The following is an 18,623-nucleotide window of genomic DNA, read 5'->3' on the forward strand; positions in this document are numbered from 1 at the left end:
ACAAAAGAAAATTTAGAGTCAGAAAACCTCTGAATGAATATTAAAAGTTCAAATTCTTCTAATTGAAATGAACTTAAAAGATGAACAAACATTCTGCAGAAAATACAAACTTTAATATACAGCATGATGTTTTTCAGACATATACACATGTGTATATCATGTTTAATAGTATTACAAACATCAATTTGTTTTGTATGTCATAGAAAATAACATAAAAATCTTAAGTCATATTTTACAGCTTCTTTCTGAAAAGGACTGGTAGAATAAAGAAAAATAACTAAATTAAATAACTAAATAAAAAATAATGAGCAACATATGAAATACATGAAAATTCAACTTTTAAAACCACAATCCTGAACCTTTAAATTGTGTTGGTTTCTTAGAACATGGCTGAACAGCTTTTTCTATCGGTCTACTTAATCTTCTGATCTGTCTACACATCTTTTTATTACTCATTCTTTTTTATGTTTTAATGTAAACAGAGTCCACACAGTGGTAAAAGAGAACTGTATAGAGATTTGTGAGTAAACTCAAATGAAAGCCTAAGGTGGTGACACAGTTTAACACATGCAAATAATCAAATAAACACATTAGTCCTTTTTGTGAACATGGATAAATAAGTATCAATACAGCATTGTTCAGCCATGCCACTAAATGCTTTTTTACACATTGTTTTAACCTGGGCTCAGACACAAAGTCCCAAATTTAGTTAGTCCCTGACTTTGAGTTGTGGTTATGACTAATTATTATACACAAGGCTTTATCTATCTAAACTCTAAGGACACAAATATGAAAAAACCTATACTTACCAGCTGATACCCCACACTACACACTAGGTGTGCCATGTGACCTGAAACTTTGGTACAAAATCATCATAATCATTCTGTTAACACTGTTTTTTAACACTGTTTGTGTTGCTGTTCAGCAGTTTAAAATGTTTTAGATTGGATTACATGGAATGAATTTGAATTTTCTTGGGGGGTTTTTGTATGTGTTTCGTTCTCAGCAGATTTTTTCTTCCATACTGCTGAATTCCAGTTACCACATTTCTGGTCATATGACATCCCAAGTGCCCACTTAAAAAAATCCCCACAGTTAATTCAACATTAAAACAAAATAAAAAAAATGTTAAATAAATAAAGGTTTGCTCTGTGATGAAATATTAAATAAGCATACATTGTACAGAGCACTAACAATGAAAACAATCCTTTAGCCTGTTGATCAGAGAGAGGCAGTCATTATGTCCATTTAAAACCTGTAATCACAGAGCACAATGTTTCTGTGAAACTATGAAGTCCCATATGATCCTCATCACGTCCAGTGACTTCAGAGTGGATCCTCCCTGTCATCCGGCCAGTGTTTGATGTGTGGCAAGCAGCACAGAAGCAGGATAGCTGAGGACTTTAAAAGAAGAGCAGAAAACGGGAACATATGTAGTTGTAAATGTAAATATCAGTGATACTTGTCTTGTCAAAGGGAATAAAATAATGAAAATGTTAACTTACACACTCATTTAGAGAGGATCTTGACACTGCACAGAGGAGGCACAGTCAGTCTGACAATGATGGTGATCTCCAGGGATGTTTTCCTGCAGCAACATTCCTGCCAACTGGCCGTATGATCCAGAGTAGTTGGTTTGTAATGAACAGAAAGGTGTATATGTTAGGTAGTGTGCACTCAGAGCTGGTCCTAAGAAACAAACACATCCTGTAATAAACTGAATACCTGTAGTAGTGCTGCTGCAAATATGAAGCCCTTCTATCATGAGTGGTTTCAAAGAAGGTGTTTTGGAGGCTCAGTCACAGAAACTGTGCAGTCTGTTCAGTCCTGAGTGTCTCAGCTCTGATGGGGATGGATCACAGAGGGAAACACCTGAGTACAGACATTACAATACACTCTAACACTCCTAAGGTCAAGTGAAAACACAATTTAAACACTTCACAAAGAATGAATATATGTTTTCATGGAAATAATGTCATTAACCCTTTTTGTTGTGAGTAAATCTCACCGACTGCTTGTGGGACAAGCTAGAAGGAGGACTTATCACAGAATGTCTCCTGTGCTCCAGATGTGAAGTCTCACGCTCTGATCGTACGGCGATGAAGATGGTGATGATGAAGCCTCTCTGATCTGTGGCATTACAGTTTCTAGCTGCTATGTGCTTCACACTGTTGGATCTTACATGTGAAGCTTGGAGAAGACACAGGAGGACTGTGTCTCTCTTAAAAAAGAAAAAGAAAAAAGGAAACCTAACACCCCCCCCCCTCAGCTCCCACCGTAAACCCCCCCCCCCCCCCACTCAACTCCCCAACCTCACACTATCCAATGTCTATACAAATGTAGGGTATCAGCTGGTAACAGAAAGCAAGTGTTACATATGTACTACTTATGTAACACTGCTGAAACATTTCTGGCCAGAAATGTGCAGTTATCAACCCAGACCCACCCTGATGATTGCACTGGCCGAAACATGATAAAAGCTCATAAAAATTTATGTTTCATAGTAAAATTGGTCCAAAAATATAATCGTATACTTTTGAAAAAGTTTAAAGTTTATAACAAACCAAAATAATAACATTTTTGTAAATAGTATTTCAAAATAGAGGCACACATAAAGTGGCTTAACTGTCATTATTGCTGTAATTAGGTTTGTTTGTTTTTTTAAAAAGCAACCTTTAGTCATTGTTGTTCTCTCAGAAACAATGAAGAAGCTGTTGAACATTTGTGTTGTGTAGGCAATCCTCTGGTCCACCCTCCCTCCCTCCCAGCCACAGTGAGACTGGGGCAGCCTGGCAGGATGTTGAAGCCTGGCTGCAGAGAGGATATGCCTACACTATTCATTTTAAACTGCTATATTTGATTTTTCTGACATTTATAGGTTACTGTTAGTGAATTTTAGATTTTCTGTGATAAATAAAATTGTCATCTTTTACTGATATCATTACTTAATTCATGTAATTGTATTTTATGTAAACAATTCAAACATTATACTGCAATGCAGGGCGTCAACTTTTAAATATCGCTCTACTTTCTTAAGTCATTCAAAAATATAGAAATTACTTACTGTATTCAAAGATCTAGATCATGAATCATCACAGGACAATACACAGTATACTGGGTCATGGTAACTATGGTATGTCTTCATGACTCCAGAATGGAGACATCGATCTGACTGAGAAATGAAAATTAGGTCAAGCAGTGTGTTCTTCTCTGTGGTAGGGGCAGTGATGACCTGTGCGTATCCCCTAGACTCAAACAGCTCCAGGATTGGTTTGTTTGCACTGGATAAAACATTCTCATTAAAATCACCACAAACTATGATGGGATGACAGTCCATGATCTCCAATGAGTCTAATAGGCTTACCAGGTTTTTCAGGAATGGCCTCAGAGTGTAGTCTGGAGGTCTGTATACAACTGCAATCAGAGCACTGACTGGTGCTTCAACCTTTAAAGCCAGAAATTCAAGGTCAGTTACATTATGGATGTACTGTTTTTCATGCACTTGAATGTCACTTTTCACATAAACAGCAACTCCACCACCACTTCTGTTTGCCATCTGGAGAAAGTTTGTGTAGGACAGGTGTCTGTTGCGTTTGAACAAATTGTAATTTTCCAAGTGGAGACTCTCTGCGACAAAAGAGCCCCGCAGGTGTGTTTCTGTTAGGCACAAAACATCTGCTAGACACAATTCATGGTGACTTTTGATGTCATTAATGTGAGCTGGCAGTCCCTCTGTATTATGATGAACAATGGTGAAAACCTCTGACCTGCTCAGTGTTTGCCTCACGTGTAGAAGAGGCATCATGTCATCAAGGTTGGCTTGTCTCATGTTCTCAAGCGCTGCAGTGATTTCTGGGTTGGTGAATATTTTTTTCTCTTCCATATCAAGAAGATACAGTCCACTGAGAGACGTCACTCTACTGACAGCTACGTAGGCCATGCCGGGCTCAAAAATGCTCTTAAGAGAGACAACAGCTGATGTAGTTGTCATACCCTGTACCTTATGTATTGTACATGCAAAGGCCAGCTTCACTGGGAACTGTCTTCGTACCACTCCTTTCTGCTTCAGATTCTCCTCTGCTCTCTCAATGTACACCATGTCGTCTGCTGGTGTGCGGTTATTCTTTCCAGATGTCTCATTATCCATTTTAAGTCCAAGCTTGATGATGTGTTGGTCGTTTTCAGAGTGAACTACTCTAAGTAGTATTCCAAAAGCTCCATTAACCAAACCATTTTGTATGTCAATGTTTCTGGTGAGCATGACACGAGCTCCTTCTGCAACTTTCAGTGTGTCTGGTAACTCGTTTTTACCTCCTTTCAACGGTCTGTCTTGAAGTGCCATTCTGCCAGTTCTAGGATCTTTTCTATAATCATCTGCATGGATGTCAATGATATGAGTGTGGAGCAGAGCCAGTGTTGCAGAGTTGTGTGCATCCACTTCTTTATTAGTTGCAAAAATGTGCAACGCATCAGTTGGACAATGGGCTGGTTCAGTTATGGCCTGTGACAACAAATTTCTATCTGCTTCGCAAAGCTCATCCAACTTTCCTTTCACACGAATTCTGTTCAGCATCTCTGCAAAGACAACATCATCTTTCTGACGCATAATCTCAGTCAGAGTGATCATCTGAAAATGCTCCCGCCACAGGTCGATCTCAGACGGGTCGTGCACACAGAGAGGTTTAGACTGTCGCACTGGGGGTAGCTGATAGAAGTCTCCGACAGCAATGACTGACATGCCTCCAAAGGGTCTCCGAGTCCCTTTGATCTGTTTGAGTCTTGCATCTACATATGCAAACAGATGTCTTGACACCATAGACACTTCGTCAATGACGATTATTTCAGCATTCAAAAGTTCTGATCTGACTTCATCCAGCTGATTGCCAAGTCCCTGAATGGGAGGTTTTAAGCTTCTAGGCAGCTTGAGAAGAGAATGCAGTGTTGTTCCAGAAATGTTAAAAGCTGCAGTCCCAGTGAAAGCAGTTAACAGGACAGTGGGTTTTGATATGTCAACGTCGTCTGCATATCTGGGCACTTTGCTCAGTATCTTAGATGCTTCTGAGTAGATGCATTTGATAAGATGTGATTTTCCTGTTCCAGCACCACCATTAATATAAAAGAAAAACTGCTCTGGATTTAGAGCACAGACTCTTTTAATGCACCAGTCTCTAACTGCATAAAATATGCAGGCTTGCTTCTTGTTCAGATTCTGAAACATCTGACGTAACAATGTGGGATCAATAGCAGGGGGTTCCCTGATGGCTCTGACTTCTGTTGAAGCATCAGCCTGACGGCTGTAGTCGGGCACATCTTCCTGTTCATTTTCATTGTCTCGCTCTCTTTCTTGTTCAACAAGTGGCAACCTTACGAGATCTGATTCAGGTGCCAGATTACACCATTCGTCAGTCACACCTCTGTTCTGCTCATATTCCTCAACAGCGCTCTCGATCTCCTCACTGTTTTTCTCATATTTTTCTCTGTTTCTTTTGACAATGTGTTGCACGTACTCAAGACGGTCAGTACCTGGCAGCTGTACACAGCCAGCACCATAGAAAGCCTGATAGGTTGGCAACGATGGTGTTTTCAGTTCGTGGTCTGAACGATGAGGAAGGTACAGTTTAAGCAGTCTTCCGTAATATTGCTCTGGATGTTTTTCTTGTGAGCAGCGGTGAAATCTGATGATAGCAGGCTTATTGTTTTTGCGCCTTTGCACAAACCCCATCTCATTGAGAAGGGGCAAAACATCTTTACCTTTTTTCTGTTGGCCATAGACAATCCTGCAAGTAGCAGCAAAGTCTGCCATGCACATCTCCTCATACTCTGGTGTTTCAGGTCTGGCTTTGTATTTGTCATTCAAAGATGTCATCCAAACATTGGAAGACTCAGGTGTTGTGTTGTCCAGAACTGACAGGGGACGACTCATTTTCACAGGATTATCATCAGTTGGAATGAATATTACAGCACGTGAGCATTGCTTCATGTGAAGACCACATGCACGAGCAACACACTCCTGTGCACTGATCTCTCGCTTCTTTGAATATGCCTGCATGACGGCTCTCATTTCATCGCACTCATTTACACTGTCCTTATGGGAGTTCTCAATGACAGTTTTCAGGTACTCAGATAGCCCGCCCTCTTTTTTTGATATATATTTCATTAAATAATTTGCAGCACCAAAAGCATCTAAAACAAAGCTTATGTCAATATTACTGTTCCAGGCTTCAAGCAGATGTGGATTATAGCCGTTTATCCAAGAGTCTTTTGGATCACGCTTTAGTATGATCGTACTCCTCATGTTCATTTTATTCAGGTATCTCTGATATTCTGCATGTGTCAACTTGCATCTTTCCAAGAGCTGCTCTAAACTCATGGAAGCAGTTTCAGGTTCATTCAGCAGCTGGTTCAGTGGTCTGAGCTTGTTCTTTGCCGTTTCTACTTCCAGTGCATCATCCTCACTGGGTCTTGTGATCATTGTCTCATTGCAGGGTGGTTTGGGAAAACCAAAACGGCACCCGGAGCTTAAACTCCTAAAGCACGTCTTTGTGTGGTTCTTACTGTGTTTTTGCACTTCTGTTACTTTTTTGTACAGTTCAGGTTGTTTATGTGGATCAGGCAGCTGAGCTGTGATGTATTTGTTTATAAAATCAACAACAGTTTGCTCATCATCCTCCTCAAACACAGGAGCACCTTCTACCCACAGGAGGCAGTGTATGTGTGGGCTTCCTCTGTGCTGAAACTCAACTCTGTAAAAGTAGTCAATGACTTTGCCAAGTGGCTCTGCGGGAGATAAGAGTAAATCTCTGAATAATGCTTCAACTCTCTTGTCAAACATGCGCATTGTTGTGACAGGATTGCTTCTCAGGATGTCACACTTTGCTGACCAGTCGAGTCCTTCAAAATTCACTTGTTCACCTTGCTGCCTTGTTATTGCCTCGATCACTTCAGGCCAGCGCATTTCAGCAGCTGAAAATGTGCAAAAGAACGTGGGAGTTCCCAACTGTCTGATCATGGCAAAAAGATCTCTTGTTGTTTTCTCCCAATAGGCTGGGGTTCCTCTCAGAGGCTGCATGAATCTCACTGCATCTTTATTTCGCACCAGTTTCTCCACCTCATGTTTATCTTGTAACATGCCTGAGGTTATTTTTCTACCATCTCTGGTCAGAGGCTTTGCCTTCCTTAACTGTACTGTCATGCTGGATGTAGCCAAGTGTATTTCAGTCACAAACTGTGCAAAGAATAAATAGTTTGTGTCTTTGGCAAAACGATCATCAATGCAGAAAAGTCTTGATTTGAAATACCCACTGGGGGATACTTTGATCAGCCTTCTTTCATCAAGTGTGTTTTGGCCTGTAGGAAACTGCACAGGGAAGGCCATGGCCTCCAGTTTAGGTGTTTTGAAAAAACTTATTGGATTGTTTCTCTCTGCAGGAGCAACAGAGTAGATTCCTTCACTGAAACATAATATCTCCTCAGCCACATCAGGGGGCTGCAAACAGGACTCGAGTGCAAAACCACCATTAGTCAGTCCATCTGCTTGCTCTGAATCATCTCTCATCTGTTCATGCGATTGTTCACCATCACAGGGTAACATGTCAATGTCCTGTTCATTTATATTTTGTGCTTCACTCAGTGCATTTTTCTCACAGCTGTCAATTTCCATTAAATCAGCCTCATCATAATCGTCCTCATTCATGTTTTCATCATCATCATCCTCATCATCTTCATCAGGAAGAGTTGGATCACACAGCTCAGCATCATCTCTGATGCTCACATCCTTATACTGTGGATGAATCTGCTTGAGTTTATGCAGTGCTTGCACAAGTTTAGACCAGCTTACAGTCTGAAACAGCTGATGACCTTTGTAAGACAAGCGTCTCTTCAGCTTTACTCTGATCACCTGAGAATTAATTCTCAATCGAGGTAGTGTTTCAACAGTTTCCTGTACCTCTGATGGGACACAGACCACATTTCCTCTAATTGCTCTTTGTCTGCCTTTGGGAAGAGGAATGATCTTGGCAAATGGTATGCACTTGGCTATGAGATGTCTCTCCAGTATGTTGAGATCAGAAAGTTCAGCTGGAATATCAGCAAGATCCAACTTATTGGCAACAGCAAGTGCTGGCATGGATCCATTTTTAAGATGATCGTGGCAGGTGTGACATATCCACTCTCTCTTTCTCTCATCAGGCACTTTGCACTGCTCATTTCTGCAGTTTTCATCACAAACATGAACAAACTTTCCTGTCAAACATGTTGCAACTACATGTGGGTTTTTGACATACTTTGACCTTGTGCAGGGTCGCACTTGGTTTGGAAATGAAGCCTTGAAGCATACAGTACATGGGTATGATGGTCCAGCTTTGATTTGTGATTTGAACACAGATATGGCCTCGTTGATCACACTGTTGTCACTCTCTTGGGTTTGTCTGTTCACCCATCTGTATTTCCTTTTTATTTTCATTGCACATCTCATGTTGTGCATAATCCTGAATGCAAGATTACTTTGATACCTGTCTCGCATTAGTTGTTTCATTAGTTGTCTGTGTCTTACTCTGAATGCATTGTCACGTGCATAACGCTGAGTCACTCGAGATCTCTGTCTCTCTCTGAATTCAGGGTTTTCTTGATACCTTTTAGTTATATAGTTTTTTTGTTTTTGTCTGAATTCATCGTTCTCACAGTAGCGTCTTTTAATATATTGTTGTTGTTTCTTTCTAACTGTAGCATTCTCAGAAAAACGTTTTTTAACATATTGTTTTTGTTTCTTTCTGAATTCATCATTCTCACAGTAACGTCTTTTCATATACTGTTGTTGCTTCCGTTTAACTTCAGGGTTCTTTTTAAATGCCTCGCTTGTGCAAGACTTTTTCTTTTCTTTGTACTCTTTGTTTGAAGCATACTTTTGTCGTTCTTTCCTTTTTTGGTTTTCTTTTCTCTGATTTCTGGGTTTCTCTGATGCCATTAATCTTCTTCTCATTTTTTGCCTTTGTTGTTTATTAACTTTTTTCACTTTTTGTAAAACTATATCAGAAAGGTCACAGGCAGCAACATTTGTTATGGCAGCATTTGATTGACATGAAAAAGCATCACTTGATGGAAGGAAACTTAATTCACTGCATAGTTCTTCAGTTGGTATATTAGGAGGTTCATTCTGATCTTCATATGATGTGAACTGAGTCACGTGGACTTCTTTTTGTTTCACCGGTGGCATACAAATGGACATTTGACAAAAGATGTTCTCAGTCAGATCAGTCGTTGTGTTTCTCCTTGGAGTAGAGGGGTTTGCTTCATCAACAGTTGTATCAGAGTGAGTAGATGCCACAGCAGTGGCAGCTGTTGGTCTGCAGACTGTGTCTGTGATAGTATCACTCAGGTTGACTGTGCTCATACTGTAGAACTGCACAGGCTTCAGTTCATAGTTACAAGAGGGTGATATCTCCATCATTTCATAAGAATCTTGGATCCTCTTAATCATGTCACTGAGGAGTGTGAATTTCAGCATCACTGCTGTACCACGATTACGTGACTGTAGTAGTAGAGGAAGACCACTGGGTGTTCTGGAGTGTGGATCAAAGAAACCATATTTGCCTGATGTGGATCTGAACACTGCAATACACAATCCACTCATAATCAATAAGGCATACTGCACATCTGACAACAGGCAGCTCAGTCCTGCTTCTAAGCTGAGAAAGGTATCTACTGCTTCCTCTGGAGGTTCTTCAAATGTCCCATACCGGGAAGGCTGTGTCATGTCGACATCATACATAGACCAGCGAGCATCAACTTTGTCTGGCAGCTCATCGGTTGCCAAATGAATATTTTTAGGAAATCTTTTCTTGGCCTCTTTGTACATCACATCACCTTTATCCAAGACCAGATTAAGGTCAGCTGTAGTCATGTTATCATTCTCATGAAGGAAAGCAAGAAATGTGAGTGAGTTACATGTGCACTGCTTGTTTCTGGAGTCTCCATATTTGGGATGAGCCTGGCTGTGAGATGCACAGATATGTGTAACAGAGGGCTGGTTTTCAAAGTTCACTCTTTCTGCATGAGATGGTCCTGCCACATCACTGTGACGGCCTCTTTTTACAATATCAGCATAACCCACCTGTGGGGCACTTGACACCTCAGGTTGGTCTCTATGGTTTACCTGATGATCATTAAATTCATGCTGCAATCCAATCTTTACAGCATCTGCATAGGATACCTGTTGTACATGTGCAGGAACATGTTGACCTGCCTGTTTGACACCATCAGCATTGGTCTTTGCAGACACAAAGTCTTCTGCAGAGCTCTGAGGAAAATCACACTCAGCTTGTTCACATGTTGGTACTTCATGAAACTCATGGAACTTCTTCCAGCGTTGTTTTGCAGCTTGTGACTTTTTCTGCTTCCTTGGCATTTTTACACAAGTGTTTCTCTTAGTCTTTAGAAAATATGTTTATAAAATAAGAGTGGCACAGAGCAGATGTTTTCTTTGTCTTTATATTTCAGTTTTTATTTCTCAGAAACAGATGTCTTTGTTTGTTTGACAGTTTGTCAGTCGAGAGAATAATATGCACTCTCTTTATTGGCTTGGCACAACTTAGCAGCAAGCGCAAAGTGAAAAACAGCTAGAGAGAAAATTTAGAAGAGAGAACAGACAGAGCAGGAGAAACACGGCTGGGAAATCACAATCAAACCGTGAATTAGAGTTTTCTTTATTTGTTCAGTTTGTTCTCAGGTAGAGGCAATATGCACTCTTTATTGCTTTAATGGCTTGGCATTTTTCAGCAGCAAGCCAAGAGTGAAAAACAGGTAGAGAGAAAATTTAGCAGAGAGAACAGACAGAGCAGGAGAGACACGGCTTTAAATCAAACCGCAGAGTTTTCTTTGTTTGTTCAGTTTGTTCTCAGGTTGAGGCAAAATATGCACTCTTTATTGTTTTATTGGCTTGTGCATTTTTCAGCAGCAAGCCAAAGAGTGAAAAACAGGTAGAGAGAAAATTTAGCAGAGAGAACAGACAGAGCAGGAGAGACGCGGCTTTAAATCAAACCGCAATAAGATTCTTGGTTTGGCAAAATTTCTCACAAACCACAGGGTGAAATACAGATGGAAAGAAGGCAGAGACAACAGGTGGAGTAGGACAGAAGATAGAGGGGTTGGGGGGTTGGGATGTGAGATAGAAGACTGGAGATCTGGTCCTTGTTCTTCTTCTGCACACTGTGAACAAAAAACAAGAAAAAAAATAATTTTAATAAAATTATATCACATGGTAATTGTATGAACTAATTGTGACTACTGAAAAAGGACAAAACAAATATTCAAGCTAAACTGTTGTCGGCTGCCATGTGCAAAAAGTTGCACAATTTGGCACTTTTTAAAAGAATAAATATTTAATTAAATTCAGCAATAATATTTTTAAATACAAATATGATTGAGTGAATTGTTAACTAATCACATGTAATGTGCAAAAATGTACGAAAAAAATATTTTAGCCCAATTGTTAAGCTGAACTTATGTGTATTTATTATAAAAATGTGTTTAAAAGGTCTAGCACAAAGTTTGAACCCATCACTTTAAAGCTTATATTAGTCAGACTCTTTTTTTAAAAATTTGGTGTACTTCTCTAACAGTATGTGCACACCTACCAGGCAAAGCACAGATGTGAGTCAAGTTCCTGAAAGTGTAAGACAAGAAATAACATGTTAGTTGTCTGTACAGTGTTATCAGACTAACAAAAAAACAAAGCCCACACGACATGATACACTGAACTTATAGTCAGCAGGGTAATTATAGAGTAATATAGCACACCAGCTGATACAGCAGCCATTTTATAATTCAAACTAATTAACTGAAGTATTTATTTAAGTACTTATATAAGGCTACTGTTAGACTGTTACTAGCCTTAGCATCACTGCTAACGCTAGCATTCCTGCTAGCGTTAGCACTTCAGTTAGTGTTAGCACTGCTGGTAGAACTAGCACTCTTACTGTTAAAACTGAGGCACAATGGCAATAATAAAGCTCATTTGTTACTTTTGTCTCACTGACCGCCAATAAATATCACAGGAATATCACAGGAATATTCTTTTTGTCAGTTAAAAACTGCTAAGGCTAGTGTTGGCACTATAGCTAGCGTTAGCATTGATGCTAGCATTAGCATCGAAGCTAGCATTAGCACTGCTACTAACAGCAAAAGTCATAAAGTACTCTTACTGTTAAAACTGAGGCACAATGGCAATAATAAATCTCATTTGTTACTTTTGTCTCACTGACCGCCAATAAATATCACAGGAATATCACAAGAATATTCTTTTTGTCAGTTAACAACTGCTAAGGCTAGTGTTAGCACTATAGCTAGCATTAGCATTGAAGCTAGCGTTAGCACTGCTGCTAACAGCAAAAGTCATAAACCTATATAAATGGTAGCAAAGGTTATTCTTTTTTTGCTTTCTTTATTCTTTGAACTCTGTTGAACTTTAAAAAGACTTGATATGTGAGTTTAAATGTCAAACATGTATTTTTACCATCATAAAATTAAAACCGTGCTGTACTGAGTGTATTGTACTTACCACAGCAGAGAGCAAAGCGGAATGACGGCAGTTGGTGCAGTGATTAGTTAAAGACTGATGAGGCGTTCAGGTGGTGCTTGGAAATTTGAGCATCAGTTTGAACATCAATAATGAGCATATATATTTCTCTGTCATAGAGAGACAGAGAAAAAAATACACAAGACTCACCAGCATACAAATTGGTACTTTTTCTCTTTATGTCACTCATTCGCTTATACTCAGGAAAGAGGGCAACTGGCATTAAATTAGCAAATAAAAAGTATGTCATCTTGAACTGTTTTATGGATTTTATTTTAAGACTACTTTGAGCGTATTCGTGGGGAGATAAACTATACAGACTAAAAACAGAGACATTAAATGAGATTCGATTATTTAAAATGTGGGAAAATACACTACAGACAGGTAGATGCTGTGAGCTTTAATTATCCAGTCAGAAAAGATTATTTTAAAGTCATCAACTGACTAAAACTGCCGAGGTATGAAAAACCTGTGTGGAGAAGACAAGTCCACCAATACACAATCAACTTGAATTTAACAGGGCAATAATTCAGGGCTCTATTCAGTTAGCCTATATTAACTACTGACATACTGTTAATCTGTGGCAAAAGCCTGTCAAACCTGTCTTATTGTACCTATTGAAAAAGTTAATCTTACTACAACTGCTTAGATGTAACACACATTTTTGATTTAATCTTGGCAGAGTGAGAGACAGAGCTCGTTAAGCAGGCAGGTGTGAGCCTGGTTGCTATAGTGACTGCACCCAAGGGCTCCATACACACGGACACAGACATGTGGACTGAAATGAATTAATTGCTGAATTTTGAGTTAAAAATTTTGAATGAGATAAAAAAACAAAAAAAACAACCTGAATTTAACCTGAAAACAACAGTGCTGAACTGCTAAAAGCTGAAGGTTACACAGAAGAAGAAGTTGGAAAAAAGCTGAAAATGTTTTAATTGTAAATTAGAAAAACCTAAGAAATGAGAAAAGAACATTTAGAGTCAGAAAACATCTGAAAGAATATTCAAAGGTCATATTCTTTGAATCACTGAATGACTCAAATGTGATCCCTCCACTTGGATCCACACAGTTTAAAAAGTTGACATCTCTGAGCTTTGAAAGACAAGATGTTGGAAAGAGAACAACGATGGCGACGTTTTGAGGGTAAAATGATGGCTTTAACACTGTGGACACAGCAGCAGTTGAAAGAGAAGTGTTTAAGATTAATTTTGGCAGAGTGGCAGAGAGAGCTCGTTAAGCAGGCAGGTGTGAGCCTGGTTGCTATAGTGACTGCACCCAATGGCTCCATACACACGACACAGACATGCACCTCACTTTTGCTGCTTAAAATGAACAGAAAAGTCAGGCCGAAACAAATCGTTCCCAAATGAAAAGTACATGTCGTACTGACAAAATTCTTTCACCGTGAGCGACAGCCATGTCTAGTCTACCAAATTCTCAGTTTTCATGCCTGTGGAGTTTATTATATGGACGTGGTGACAGTGTAAAGACACCATGCTCTTCTGATTTTCAAACGAACCTTCTGAGCCATTTTAACATTAGAGTCTATGGAAGAGTTGGAGGGAGGAGGCTGTGCATTGGTGACATTTATGAAAGAACCATAACACCTAGTACAATAGTAAACACATTGGATGAAAGAGGACAGCCATGGCTACGTTTTGAGGGTAAAATCATACCTGTAGAGCAAACGCTGCGGACACAGCAGCAGTTTTAAAAAAGATTTTAAGATAAATTTTTTTGCTCCTCTCACTCTAGCAGTTGAGCTGCCTCACTCTAGCCCCAACATTCCGTCCCATACACACCCATTATAAACTCTGAAACGGGTGAAAAAACATCATGAAACTTAAACTGGAACTGAAGAAAAAGTATAATAGATATTGAAAAGATAAATACAAGTTGAATAGTTGAATGTCTTGTCTTCGTTTTAAAGTTTGAATGGTGGCTCTATGTCAATGTATGTGGAAGTAGATACAGTTTAAAGAGGAGGAATTTGAATGAGAATTTGAAGGGTCTCCCCATTGAAATACATGGGAAATTTTTGTTGAATAAAGTTGAATAAAATTAAAAATATAAATGTTAAAAATGAGAAAAATAGAAGCAATGTTGTCCAAAAGAATAGGAATCTAACGATGTTTGAATGGTTTTTCTAAGTTGAACGGTTTTGAAGGAGTAGGCTTTCAAAAAACGTACGGAATAGATAAAATATAATAATAAAGATTAGAAGAACAATACTGTGAATGCTTTTCAAGCATTCACACTAATAATAATAAAGATTAGAAGAACAATACTGTGAATGCTTTTCAAGCATTCACACTAACTAGAAAGTGCATTTTCTGAAGAAACTGCAGTGTGAATGCTTGAATCTGAATGTATGCACTGAAATGAATTAATTGCTGAATTTTGAGTTAAAACTTTTTTAATGAGATAAAAAAAAAAAAAAAAATTTAACCTGAAAACAAAAGTGCTGAACTGCTAAAAGCTGAAGGTTACACAGAAGAAGAAGTTGGAAAAAAGCTGAAAATGTTTTAATTTTAAATTAGAAAAACCTAAGAAATGAGAAAAGAACATTTAGAGTCAGAAAACATCTGAATGAATATTAAAAGGTCATATTCTTTGAATCACTGAATGACTCAAATGTGATCCCTCCACTTTGATCCACACAGTTTAAAAAGTTTAAATGCCTGAGCTTTGAAAGATACGGTGTTGGAAAGAGAACAATAATGGCGACAATTTGAGGGTAAAATGATGGCTGTAACACTGTGGACACAGCAGCAGTTGAAAGAGAAGTGCTTAAGATGAATCTTGGTACAGTGGCAGGCAGAGCTCGTTAAGCAGGCAGGTGTGAGCCTGGTTGCTATAGTGACCGCACCCAATGGCTCCATACACACGTACACAGACATGCGCCTCACTTTTGCTGCTTAAAATGAACAGAAAAGTCAGGCCGAAACAAATCGTTCCCAAATGAAAAGTAAAAGTCGTATTGACGAAATTCTTTCACCGTGAGCGACAGCAATGTCTAGTCTACCTAATTCTCAGTTTTCATGCCTGTGGAGCTTATTATATGGACGTGGTGACAGTGGAAAGACACCATGCTCTTCTGATTTTCAAACGAACCTTCTGAGCCATTTTAACATTAGAGTCTATGGAAGAGTTGGAGGGAGGAGGCTGTGCATTGGTGACATTTATGAAAGAACCATAACACCTAGGACAATAGTAAACACATTGGATGAAAGAGGACAGCGATGGCTACGTTTTGAGGGTAAAATCATACCTGTAGAGCAAACGCTGCAGACACAGCAGCAGTTTTAAAAAAGATTTTAAGATTAATTTTTTTGCTCCTCTCACTCTAGCAGTTGAGCTGCCTCACTCTAGCCCCAACATTCCGTCCCATACACACCCATTATAAACTCTGAAACGGGTGAAAAAACATCATGAAACTTAAACTGGAACTGAAGAAAAAGTATAATAGATATTGAAAAGATAAATACAAGTTGAATAGTTGAATGTCTTGTCTTCGTTTTAAAGTTTGAATGGTGGCTCTATGTCAATGTATGTGGAAGTAGATACAGTTTAAAGAGGAGGAAGTTGAATGAGAATTTGAAGGGTCTCCCCATTGAAATACATTATAAATTTTTGTTGAAAAAAGTTGAATAAAATTAAAAATATAAATGTTAAAAATGAGAAAAATAGAAGCAATGTTGTCCAAAAGAATAGGAATCTAACGGTGTTTGAATGGTTTTTCTAAGTTGAACGGTTTTGAAGGAGTAGGCTTTCAAAAAACGTACGGAATAGATAATAATAAAATAGAATAATAATAATAAAGATTCGAATAACAATACTGTGAATGCTTTTCAAGCATTCACACTAATAATAAAGATTAGAAGAACAATACTGTGAATGCTTTTCAAGCATTCACACTAATAATAAAGATTAGAAGAACAATACTGTGAATGCTTTTCAAGCATTCACACTAATTAAGAGTCGTTCGTAGTAGGGGGTATGCGGCTGAGGGTGACATGTCTCAAGGGGTACGTGGCTGGAAAAAGTTTGGGAAGCACTGCTCTAATACATAAATAAAGTAAATAGATAAATACATGAATAAAGTAATACATAAAAATACTACCAAAACACATTAACTCTAATGGAGTATGGCACGAAATCCAAGAACTAATAATAAAATTAAGAGTAGGATATGTTAGCAAGACTGTTACATTAAGGTTAGCTAGGTATAGTTAAGCAGTAATTAACTTAAACTCTAAACTCCTATATTTTATATAAATTCACATTCTTCCAGAAACCCGGCATATTTTCAGTACATTAAGATAAACTGGTAAATGATACTTACTGTAAGGTCTGACAACATACTAGGCGACGTAACCTCCATCTTTGTCTCCTTTGTCTCATTGGCGCGAAAGATAGCGCCCCCTTCCCGCCGCCGCCGGTATGTCATGTTGCTGGGCAGAATTTGTTTCAATTTTAAGCATGTGTGTTCTTACTCATTTCATTTTCTACTTTTGCTTCAATTGTATTCACATGTTACGGTCAAAATTAAGCCTGTTCTTTGTGGATACTTATGCTTATAGTATAGCCATGGCCATTAATTGGTATGCCATACATATTGAGAAATAAAAAATTAATCCTCTTTCAGAATTTTAGTACACCATACCTTGGTCCACATTACATTATAAAATGTTTTATTTGTTGAAAGTAATGAGGAAAGGATTAAGGAAAACAAACAATAACTAAACATTTTATTTATTCAGTTAATATAGTTATAATACATTGTTAATCTACAATTTATTTCACTAAACACAGGGCTAGTATCAAATTACTGAGCTGCTAATTTTAGGTCCTGTTGTTAGATTCTGAAAATAACACACAAAATGTGTTAAACTGTGCAACACATCAAGTGTGTTAAGCGTTTTACACATTTTTTCAATGTTTACACATTTTCTTACACATGTTATGTTAAAATTTACACAAAATGTGTTAATAGTGTAACAACACATTTTTTGTGTCATTTTTTAACACATCCTTTCTAAGAGTGTAAACAGTCCACTCACAGTTCAACTCCGTTTGCGACCCGCCCAGTCCCAAAAATAAATAAATTAAGATATTCTTCATTTAACATAATATTCTAAAATGTTTAGATTAGGCCTGTAAACAAATAAAATAATCAGAAACAGTAACATTCCATGAAAGTTGATAAGTTCAACTCACCGCGGAGAGCTGTGCTTTACCCCGGCTCCTCGGAGAAGAGGACCCACGGCGCGGCTACCTGGGAGCCACTGTTGTTGACATAGTGGACAGAATTCCCAACATTCTGGCATCCCACCCACAGGTTAACCGGCTCATCATCCACATCGGCACCAATGACATCCCCAAACAGCAATCTGAGCTGCTGAAGCTGGACTTCCTCCAACTCTTCAGCCTCCTTGGTCAGTTGCAGGTGAGTGCTTTTATCTCTGGGCCCACCCCCACCTGTGGCAGAGGGATAGGCCGTTTCAGCCGGCTGCTCAGCCTTAACACCTGGCTTTCCTCCGCCTGTGTCTCCCACGGCTTGGGTTTTATTAACAACTTTGATGCCTTCTGGGAGAGGAGGCATCTTTTTGGGGCAGACGGGCTCCACCTCAACGCCTGGGGACGCCGTTTGCTGTCCGCCAATTTGGCATTTGGCGTACAGCACTCCCGCACACCGCCCTGTCACTACCCCAAACCGACATTACCTGCTGATCTGTCTGCCACTGACTGATGTTCCCCTGGTCCCAGCTCCTATATTTGTTCCACTTTTAACAGTAATACACAAAACTCTGGACTCGGACCTCTCTCTCCCACAGTCAACACAAAACCCGTCATAATCACAAACAGAGAGCAACAGAATTATCATAAATCCAGTAACTCCAAAAACATTAATAACCTCCGGCCTCTTCAAAAATATCAACATCCATTCAACTCTATTGTCAAAAATCCACCAGTCTCAATCAGTATGGCACTTTTAAATGTACGCTCTCTGTCGAACAAGTCTTTTATTATTAATGATTTAATTTTA

At 38.8% G+C, this 18,623-nt stretch overlaps 1 protein-coding gene and 1 long non-coding RNA gene across 2 annotated transcripts; both read right to left on the reverse strand.

Moving 5' to 3' along the window:
• Positions 1-1,813: 1,813 nt before the first annotated feature.
• On the reverse strand, positions 1,814-9,898 carry LOC146580409 (uncharacterized). Its single transcript, XM_085268058.1, has 3 exons — positions 9,214-9,898; positions 3,365-8,076; positions 1,814-1,872 (listed from the first exon to the last, which is right to left on the reverse strand). Exons 1-3 carry the CDS (start codon positions 9,896-9,898, stop codon positions 1,837-1,839), a joined length of 5,433 nt encoding a protein of 1,810 aa, XP_085124184.1. The 3' UTR covers positions 1,814-1,836.
• Positions 9,899-10,469: 571 nt separating this feature from the next.
• Positions 10,470-13,451, reverse strand: LOC146580410 (uncharacterized). The gene is made up of 3 exons (XR_014891264.1): positions 12,554-13,451; positions 11,631-11,659; positions 10,470-11,202 (listed from the first exon to the last, which is right to left on the reverse strand). It is a non-coding gene; the product is annotated as an uncharacterized LOC146580410 (long non-coding RNA).
• Positions 13,452-18,623: the final 5,172 nt, after the last annotated feature.

Source organism: Mchenga conophoros, linkage group LG3, assembly GCF_057382185.1.
Source record: "Mchenga conophoros isolate Kocher_MC1m ecotype Shallow Benthic linkage group LG3, M_conophoros_male_GT1.1, whole genome shotgun sequence".
NCBI classification, from domain to species: Eukaryota; Metazoa; Chordata; class Actinopteri; order Cichliformes; family Cichlidae; genus Mchenga; species Mchenga conophoros.